Below are 10813 nucleotides of genomic sequence, written 5' to 3' on the forward strand. Positions count from 1 at the left end.
TTGAAATCTGTCAACAAAGCGAGCCGTGAGGTCTGAGATTAGGACATAGCGAGATATCAGTATGCTAGGGATTACCTGGATTATCTCATATCAAATGTCAATACAGTGATAATCACTCGGAGAACGGGCGATTTAACAACGCCACTGTTAATGGGACAAGGGTCCCACACCTGCGTCCAAAATGGTTAAGGGTGCGATCACAATGAATCTATCGCACCAGTCTCTCTGCACTAACTCCCGCTGAAAGCAATCAGGTTAACAGACTAACTCCTGGCGTTCAGTAGAGTAGCTGGTGATTATATGAGTGCGTTACAAGAAAGAGGAGACGTGTAAGTCTGCTAATCTGATCGCATTTTCGTGGAGTTAGTGTACAGAAGCTGAATTTATCGTGACCCTTACACTGTTGTCTTCGAGGTGTTCTAATAGTTTGATCACTGTCATACATAATGATTGTATGTGACGACACACGAATTGGTGAAATAAATCCAATAAACTTGTATTTACTTTTAAAAATACATGATTTATTTGAAGGCCCATTTTATGTCCTGAAATGAGTGTTTATTCTGATAGGACGGAACAGTTGCCTTAAGGGGTGATCTTTTTGAACCGGATTTTCGAGAACTAATAATTTAAAATAATTGTCAATAACGTACCAAATTAAGGTACTCTCAATGCTGGCATGAAATCCACACCGCTTACCACAAAAGTTTTTTTTTATTTGCATCGATTTTAATAGAACCAGGCTTAAATTTGTTACTGAAACAAACAACTTAACGTAGTGATTACATGTATTAGTCGAGTGTTATGCTCAATAGAAATAGATCGACAACTTGCAAGAAAAAATTCTCAAACTAAGAATGAAAAAGGAGAAAGAAAGAGAAGAAAAAACAATAGCGCGTAGGAGTAAATAAAACAGCCACTATGTTATTTTTCTAACTAAAACATTACTCTAATCCAGTGAAAAACCCTTCAATTTCCCACTGTCGTGTGAAATGAATACTCGTCACCCTGATTTAGTAAATCTAATCGATTGGATAAGTGCCCTGCACATTAAGTGTATGTCCTTGATTTTCTCTGGGTCTCTTAAAGCGTTGTGGGGACGTATCACGCGCCCATTAGAACTTCGTTAATTGACACTCCGGGGGTCTAAGTAAGTAAAGTTAACGTTGCAATATTGAGCTGAATTATTTTTTAAATGAGAGAGAGAGAGAGAGAGAGAGAGAGAGAGAGAGAGAGAGAGAGATGAAAGGTCGGATAGAGAAATGGGAAATCAAATTTGTTAAATCTGAAACAGCAAAATAAAAAAAGTGAAAAGGAGAGAATATATAAAAAAGTGCTAATATGAAATGACGTTAAGTGCAAAGAAAGAATTGCCAAAACGAAAATAAACGAGGCAAAGCAATGACTCTGGATATAAGCAGCAGTAATTATTTGAGCTTATTTCCAGTTGTAAAAATTGTATCCCCCGTTAATCATAGGCAAACAGCAACTTATCTATGTACACGTTCTTCAATATTTGACAATATTGACATTAAAGACAAAAGAGTGACATCCGTAGAGTAACTAGGGCAAACCGTTCGTCGCACTTTTAAACAGAAAGTACTCGTCAACGCGGGGGAGGTGCTCAGGCCCATTAAAACGTCCTACACAACCCCGGGCTAATCAAAAGCGGCATGGGCTCGTTAAACCATTTTATTTAACGCTAAACCAAAGTCCCTTTTCACCATGAAGGCAATTTATATCGCAGTGCATGCAAATGAAAGATTAAAAATCAATCCAGCAATTCTATAAGACCTTCTTGCGTTAGAACGTATCATTTATTCTCCAAGCTTTGCGGGAGGTTTTTCTCAGCCTCCCGTTTCGCGTTATAATATCCGGCGCATACATATTACATAAAATTTATATTCAAGGGGGTAAAAAACAACTGGTTCTAATCGCGGTAACGTTCTTTTATTACCTATAATTTTGCTTTATTGGCTGCTGCCTTTGATTCCCCTTAGGAACAAAACATATTTTGTAAACTATATTGTAATAAAAATTTTTCATGCATCTGTGGTGAGTTCACACGTGGAACAAGAAGTTCGGTTTGAGATCTCCCTAAATGACTAGTTTAGTAGCCACTTTTTTTTAATTAAAATCAAACTGTTTTTTCTACTGCGTAATTTCTTTATTCTTTTTTTATGTTATAGTGAGCATCATCTGTCGTCCATTTAGTAACAAAATCTAAGGTAAAAATGGTAAAAGCCAACTGAGACAAAACTTGGCCCCTGCGTCACTCGAGCTCTGTTTGAATTGTCTCTAGAGGCGTTCCAGAACTGGTAGTAGTCCAACTGGCGTCACCGAAAAGAATTCCTACCCAAATTTAGAGTTTTGAACTTAATATAAAGCAATTAAGCCAGCGATTCCATCTGCATTGCAGAAGCTGGAATCAGTTGAATAAGCTGTAAGCGTGCCCAGGACCTGGCCTGCGACGTAAAAACCGACTGACATAAATCGTTTCGTTAAAACGCCATTTGAAATGCAAAGATAGATGCACTCAGGATAGTTTGGAAACACACTGTGTCTTACTCTACATTCTCCAACACTCCGTGGGGTCGACTATATATTTAAACGCTAAAATACTACATGTAGTATAACAGTTGTGGTTGAGAAATGACCTGCGAGTGAAAACCACACCCTGGTTTTCAGCGAAAAATCCCAGGTTTGCTGCCTATATAACGTGGTGTGTTTCATAAAATGGATATTTTTCAAGAAAAATGAGACGTGGTCCTGACACTCAGGGTGTAATGGTTGAAATTTAAAGAGAAACGTTACCCGTGTTTTTAGGTTTGAAAGGGCAACGGAGGCAATGGAAAGAAAAGGCAATTTTTTCTATAGGTCGCTTTCCCTGCGCTCGAAGCAACTCCTCTACAAAAGAATGTCTGTCTTATAACTTTATTTCAGTTTGACAAATTCTATCTCGATAAAATGTCTTTCTGTTAGCATTCTGCGTGTCGATTTCGGTACGCTTTCATTTTTTTCTTAATGTAAGATATATGTACATTAAGTTGCATGTATACGAGAAATTTATCATGCACATTGTATAGCGGCAGTAGTTTAGAGAGCCTATTAATATAAAGCATCATCATCATCATCATCATCGTTATTTTCATTAACATTCATATTGTTTTTCATTTATTATTTTTGTTATTGAAGCTGTGAGAAGGAAGAGGAGGAGGAAGAAGAGTGGGAGGAGGGGGTTCATTTCGTTTCGTTTTTTCATACCCTCTTTCAAGCGAAAAAAATAGGGGGGAAATACGTACTTCCAAATCAGAGGGAGGGGGACACTGTACTCCTCCTCGGATCCATCGTTGAATAACTTCTCAACACCGTGTTTTCAATCACAACTCGAGAAAGCTGATGGTATTTACTGACGCTATACATCAAAACCATCCATGTTTTGTCGACTACAAGATTTTCAGTTGGAGCCCAGCCACAGAGTACGTGAAAACCATTCATAAGTATCCACAGGGCGTCAATGAGACTTTTTGGAGGGGGGCCCTTGTCGTGGATAAGAAGAAGAAAGCCGATGCTAAGGGACATGTAGTATTAAAGAGATAATTTACTTAAGTTATGTTGACAAGAGGTGGTACGTCATTCAAGAAGATAAGACATGATGTGATCTTTATGTACACATATTAGAGCACCGTTTCGTAACTCACAGCGTAGCATTAAAAGAGAATCATACTGGGGTATTAGGTTTCAATTTAAGCTACACATATAGAAAAGTGCTTTTCCAATTTTTCAGGTGTCAGTGACTGGTCTTGTTTGCAAATTGGGACAATTTCACAATATATATTACATGCCTCACCTGCGTTCAACTGAGGAAATTCATTCTGATCTTGTTTATAGTTTTTCGGTCTTACACAAATCATTTTACTCAGATATAATCAAATAAATCACAGCACACAGACATCATACGCCATGGTGGGCCATACAGTATATGGACGGTGGATTTTTGTAGGTGGAGTTCGAAGACAGCTTTGCGGTATTTTCTTATTGAAAGCACTCCTAAAAGGGAATTTATACGCGCCCCGGTGTTGAATAAAAACTGCCGTGGAATGTTTTCATTAATGGGGAAACGCAGCGCGTGGTCTACTATAATGCGGTTCTAATGCCAGCTGATCGCCTTGAGTAGTGGAGAGAGAGAGAGAGAGAGAGGGAGGGAGGGAGAGAGAGATTTTAGAATATTAACTTTCATTGTCGATCATTCAAACCCTCACCGTCCACTCACCTGTGAATGTCGAACTTGTGAAAATCCGGACGATTTTCGATTTAAGCGCTGGCAAGTTCTGCAAAGTTCCTTCAAAAATCCGATCCAAGGTCTCATTCCGTTCAACCGCCTGTTGGTCCAGCGTGACCAGAGAGGCTCCAGAATTAGTGCGTGACTTCAGAGAGTTCCCCGAGTTTGTCCTCGACTGGAGTAACGGATTTCCAGAATTGGTTCTCGACTCCATCTGGGAGGTGAATTATTGCCTTTCCCTTCTGTTGTTTATTTGTTTGTTGTTTATTGCTTCTCTACGTTGTTGCTACCCCGCCCGGAGAAGCGAGTCCAAGAGAGGAGGAGGAGTTTAAAAAGCTGATGGACGGCAGTTGGCGCGAGGGAGGAAGAAGGAGGGCTCGCACGTGTTGGTTTCACCTCAGCCGTCGCTCAGGCACTCTCACCTTAACGGGGCAAAAGCGACCCCTGAGAGAATCACGTCTTACTTTAAGTCATCTTCGGGGAGGTAGAACTGTTTTTCACCACGACGAACTTAACTGTTAGGCGGCAGACTTAACGCATTATTCTTGCGGATGTTGCTTCGAGCCTCAGAACCTCAATTTTTGTCGGCCTCCAGAATTGTTGCTAATAATTAAACCCAGCATACAAAGTCTATGCCAAGATGTGGTTAGTGGAGCACCATTAACACTATAAAATTTCGAAAATGACGGGATAATCAGGGTAACACCAGTATTTTTGCTTCCAGACTCGGGCCGGGGCCAGGGACAGGTTATACAGATCTCACTCTGTTCCACAACGCATGGATACTGTTCCGTCTTGCGTTGCCTTGGTCTCGTTCGGCTGAGAGTCAATAATATATACCGGATGGGATTTTTTCCTCGTGTTCCACCTGTCTACGACCTCCCATTACGTACCATTAAAGCAGACATAACACTGAAATCAAGGGCTTTTATATTCTCAGTTGGTGTAGATTGTTAACCCAGGAACGTTTTCAGTATTGCTGTCAATTGCGGCAGTTGGCGGTTCTTGCCCAGTTGCCTTTTACAGAGTATTTTTATATTGCAATTTGTATTTCCTTTTTCCCCCTGTGTTGTTGTTTCTATCGAGAAACTTCCTCTAGTGCCTTGTTCCCGGGGTTAGACACGTGCTTGATCACTTTTCACTTTAACCTGGAAAAACAAAAAACATAACGTCATGACCTAATTCTAAAGCGGTAAACACATGTGGAACATATGAAAAGTGCCGCATTCAGTTATTCAGTGTATAGAATTACTGTGATTTTAATTAGCTTCCGTCTCCTGCGTCTTTGGTCCTGTAAAACTAAACAAAATACCTCTCTAAGATTTCGACTTTAGAACGCCATTCCACTCTCACGCCCGACCCTACTGAAGAAACACAAAGCTGGATTCAAGTCCGATCCAAGCCAGTAACCCAATCCGTTCTTACGTCGCACGATCCCTTCTCATTTTCAAACAGTCGATCCGAGAAACGGCCGCTTTCCTTGAGTCCATACACTTTGTGAGTCCTTTAAACCCAAGGGCGCCTAGTGTCAATACGCACGGTTTATTGACTCACGCTCGCCGTACACGGAATAAATTAGGTAGCCATGCTTGGCAATGGATGCAGTACTATAGTCCCGTTAACTTATACACTTACTTGAAGTCCCCCTAGTACGGGTAAACCGCGGTGCATGTTTCAAAGATCACCCGACTGGGTTTTACCGAGTGCAAAGTCGCCGGCTTCCCCGTGGTTGCTTCAATGTATTGGCATTATACAATGTATAATGTTGTGGGCCTTGAACCAAAAAGAAAGAAAAAACAATTGATGGCTCACAGAGGACAGTTCCCAGAATAATTATAAAGACGAAAATTGGAAAGGGGAGAGTTCCATGAAAGTGATAATTAACACGGGCTTAACATTTTGCGGATATGTATTAGCTTCACTTAGTTTAAATAGCGTGGTCCTTTATGCTAGTCATCGTGTTATATTATGTATTCGATTTACTGTCAGGCAAAATCTATGTTATTTTATAGAAAAGAGCTATATATAGATTAAAGAGAAATTATTGAAAAAAATGAGATAGGAGAATGTGAAATGTTTGTAGTAAATGACAGCCCAGGATTTCCAGATAACTGTACTGAGTTCGGTTCTAATGAGAGTAACAGCAGTTAGCAAATAAATTAATAAATGATAAAAATAATATACGTGTATGTATTATAGAATATAATATTATAATGAATAGAAAACAAAAGAAATTATTTTAAAAAAGTCAAATAATGATACATTTTGCAAACAAACACCTCGATTGTGTCATTCTGTATGAGAGAGAGTGAGAGAGTGTGACAAAATGGATTTCATTGCTTTTCAACAGACGAGACATTATCATCCGCCCTTGATCGGCAAAGTGCAAAATTGTAATTTTAATAACACTAGAAAAATATGCTGTCTCTATTTACATCCAGTCCTCCCCCGCAGCTAAACGTGACGTTGCCATGACACCCGAAGATTTGACTGACGTCTCCAAGCAGCAGGTGTCTAAATGCAGAAAGAAGAAGGAAAGAGAAGGGAAAAAAAACCCTGTGAATTATAACCAGATGACATCAGTTTTGAAGAGTGGAGTCTACATACCGTTCAATACAACGTGTTTGTTCTAAACCGCACAAACCATTCAACAAACTCAATGGTGTTAACCAAGTATACGAACGCGTGACTTAACGATAAGGGCGGTCCGATTGCGATGTATGCCAAGGCAGTATATAATAAACAAACACGTCTAATACGAGTCTTCATTCACGTATAATGTACAGAAATTAAGAAGAATAATTAAATAATTCATAGTTTTAAATGAAAATTGCGTCATTAAAGCGAGTGATCAACACGGAATAGTACGACTGGGTCAATTGCGCATGTGGATTTGGAGAACGAGCTGTCTATTGCTATATTAAGTTTATTGAGGCACGTGTGTTTCATGCACACTTAAAAGTCTTTTTAAAGATTAATTCGATTATTTCAGTTTTTTGTATATCAAAATGCTCCTTTATAATTCCTGTATCCTTCATTTATTACATGGTTTCTACATAAATTTGTTCGTATTTCTTGTAAAGACCATGAATAACGGAATAATTACATTCAACAGGATCTTCACGCCTGCAAAGATGAAAGATTATTTGTTTATCAAAAGAGTTCTGTTTTTTAAATCATGCTAGTCAAATTCAACTTTTTATCACGGAAGCTTTAAAATAATGATAACATACTCGCTTCACAATGTTCAATGTTCGAAAACCTATTAAGAAGGCAAAACAGTTTCGAGTACCTTCTACGTGTACATGTATATAAGTAACGTACGGTATTTACAGACATTGACCGCCGGTGAAACGTAAACATTTTTTGATTGATGGTACAATCCCTTGAGATCGTGAAACATGGTTTGATTTTGCCACTGTAAAGAAAAACGCAGTAGAATAACCATAACGTACAAACCATCGCTGACAATCAATATTTAACAAGGATAATAAGGGGCGTTTCCAATATGGCCGCCAAATTACAATCTGTTCGACAGAATCAAAGTTGCTTGTAAGGGTATCTAAAGGCAGCATTTAATTGTGATAACCCTGCCCTTGAAAGTGACTTCAACAGAAAGGACAAGTGTAAGGCACGCTGGAATAGCACAAACTGCGACTTAAGGGATCGATTCTCTGATAACACATCTGAGAAAGCCATGGAATAAATGGCAAAAACGTCGATAATCTGTGCGAAGATAAAGGATTTATACCTTTCTCCGTGCCCCCTCCGGCTAAAAGAGGAAATACTAATAAAATAATTATCTTTAATTACAACCCTATTCAATAGCTGTATTGTCCAAGAGACGGAAGAGGTTTCAGAAAAAGTTCTCGGACAAGAGGCATAATATAATGACATCTTAGCTCAATTTTTCTAAGATTTCAGAGGGCTGCCCTATGGTCAATTGCAATGAACTCTGGGCCATCACACGCAAGTAACCTTAGCAGACTCATTAACATGGTGGTAATTAAATCGAGCTATGTGTGATGATTGTAGTTGCACAATATGAGATAGATAGATAGATACACACACTGGACAATAGAAGTGTCACCCCTACTGAACCAGTACTTTGGGGGAGATAAATGACTGTGGAATGATATGCTCCTGGTATCATTTTATTAACATCAAATTTTACAAAAAGACCAACAATACAATCCCATGGTACAGCGGTTTTATACTCATGTCACATTATAAATAGACCAGGCATTATAACTTTGATTACACTTATTCAGGGGGTGACACTTTTATTGTCCAGTGTGTGTAGACAGACAGACAGATGGACGGATGGATGGATGGATGAATGATGGACAGATGGTACGATACGGATGGAAAGCTAGATAAACGTTCGTTTTAATATTTAAAACGTGTCACATCTTCAAAAGCTCAATCCCATTGCAATCGATAGAAAAAATGAAATAATACATAAGACGAAACACTCTTTGTAAGTGTTACGATCGACAAAGCACATTTTTTTCACAATGAAAAACTAATAAAACCTCAGGATGCCTGAATGATAAATATTTGTCTTTTTTATTTTAAGGTGACTTTGTATTGTTTGTTATGTTTTATATCCTAAGTCCTTGTCATTTTGGATGCATATTGATGTCTTGAATAACACTGACAAATAATGTAATGAAATAACAATTTGTTCTGTAGTGTTTGATGTTGTAATTGATGGACAAAATAATTATTGCGATTTGATTAAATATTCATTTGCATTACTTGAAGTGTTTGCTAAGTTTACTACTTACGGTACTGAGAAACCAATTTCATTGTAAGCTGAGGTGAAATAGCTAACTTCGTCCTTATATGTGATTTTTCTCAGACAAATGAATTGAATTCACTTAAAGTCTTTGAAGATTTAATTTAAAAAAATCAAATATTGTCGATAGTCAATCCAAATTACATTTCTTCTTTAACACCATATATATACACTTCATTGTACAATATGCAGTATAAATGACCTCTGTGAAAACAGCCGAATTAACGTTTGTTAAATGATATCTGTATTGTATCATATTTTCATGACACACACACACACACACACACACACACACACACCTGTAGTAACGAGGGCAGCATACAAGAGGTAGACGTAGAGACATTTAAGACGGGAGTCAAAATCGTCGATGCTCTTGTATTTAAGCTTCGGTTAACTGATTTAACCCTACACATAGCTGTCCCAAGTGCAACAACACACGAGAGCACGTGCGTGTCCAATCAAACTTTTACTGAAAAGACCCGAACGTTAAATCCATGTTACGCAGTGCTCGCGATCGCTTGGAGAGCAAATTTATTTTGGTCCACTCACAAATGATTGTAATATTACATTAGTATTAATACTGATGATTGAGTTTGTTGTCGATTATCAAAAATTGTCTGCAATCCTTATTTCCCTCACAATGAAGAGGATGAAGAGGATAATTCAGTAAGTATCAAAACATCGTCCGAGCCCCAAGATTGAAGGGTGGGGAGGGGGTGAGAGTGGATCAAAAACCGTTTTTCGAGCTGTCGCAAATGCCAATCCCCGTGTACATGTAACATGATATTTCACAGAGGAAGTTCCCCTATCATACTATATCTAGCCATGTGTACTGATATGTCAATACATATACTGTACTCACCTCAACAGTAGTCCAAACGGGACAAAATCTTTCAAATTTCACTTCCAGGGCCTGGGAACTTGGTAACTGCTTGGAGGCGCTGGAAAGTCTTATTAAGCTGGCTTTTGGCATGAGGGTCGTTAACACAGGTGAGGAACGGCGAGTATCACACGGTGACAGTACTGTGACACTCAGCTGTTTATCCCCTCCAAACTTGTTTTGACGCGACGTCCATTTACTATAACGTCCAAGCACATGGTGTTGAGATATGTCCTAAGAAATGGTGATCGTCACGTCGGAACAGCAGTCAGCTTCGTTTAAAATTCTCAAGTACGATGTATAGATCAAAATAAACCACACCGCGAAACCGCGCGTGCAGTGATAAACTAGGTAGTGTATCCGGCTGAATTTGTCAATGAGCAACGCTATCGGCCTGTAGCTAGGCAAGTTGTATGCTGCCGTGACACGGTGTGTTTAAGTTGCCTGATAACTCTTTGACTTTAAACGCGGTCGTCAGGTGGGTCGTAGGGCGGATTGAACGCGCCTGCATTGACGGGAGTGAGGGGGGAAGGGGGGATCTTTTTCATATTTTCAGAAACATCCTGTCAGTCCGTTGGAGTTTTCGCTCTGCGTCTGTGCGCGCAAATGGTGTGATCTCTTTCTCAGAAAACGAACTGTTAGCAACTGAAACACCTGGTTTGTGTACACAGTGGGAAATTAAAGAGATGATAATGCAGAGCTATTGTAGTGTCCCAATTGTAATTAATCAGATCGATGAGGGTTTTCTCCGAGCGCGTGTTTTCCCGTGGCGTAGTTACCTGGCATGCAGAAATAACCCCGGAATGAAATGAACAAGTTTTTTTTATGCAATGAACACGGGTTGAAATGT

At 39.2% G+C, this 10813-nt stretch overlaps 1 protein-coding gene across 1 annotated transcript in view; it reads right to left on the reverse strand.

Annotated features, from left to right (window-relative positions):
- LOC106181362 (NACHT and WD repeat domain-containing protein 2) overlaps window positions 1–10813 on the reverse strand; it is a 33902-nt gene that overhangs the window by 22899 nt on the left and 190 nt on the right. Inside the window, exons 1-2 of the mRNA XM_013565729.2 lie at window positions 9946–10813; window positions 4274–5430 (exon numbers count right to left, since the gene is read on the reverse strand). The exon at window positions 9946–10813 is cut by the window's right edge and continues 190 nt beyond it. Coding sequence (XP_013421183.2) covers window positions 4274–4496 — 223 coding nt within the window. The 5' untranslated portion in view covers window positions 4497–5430; window positions 9946–10813. The remainder of the gene's footprint in view (window positions 1–4273; window positions 5431–9945) is intronic.

Source organism: Lingula anatina, chromosome 5 (assembly GCF_051362555.1).
Source record: "Lingula anatina isolate TDL-2025a chromosome 5, LinAna3.0, whole genome shotgun sequence".
In the NCBI taxonomy this organism is placed as follows: Eukaryota; Metazoa; Brachiopoda; class Lingulata; order Lingulida; family Lingulidae; genus Lingula; species Lingula anatina.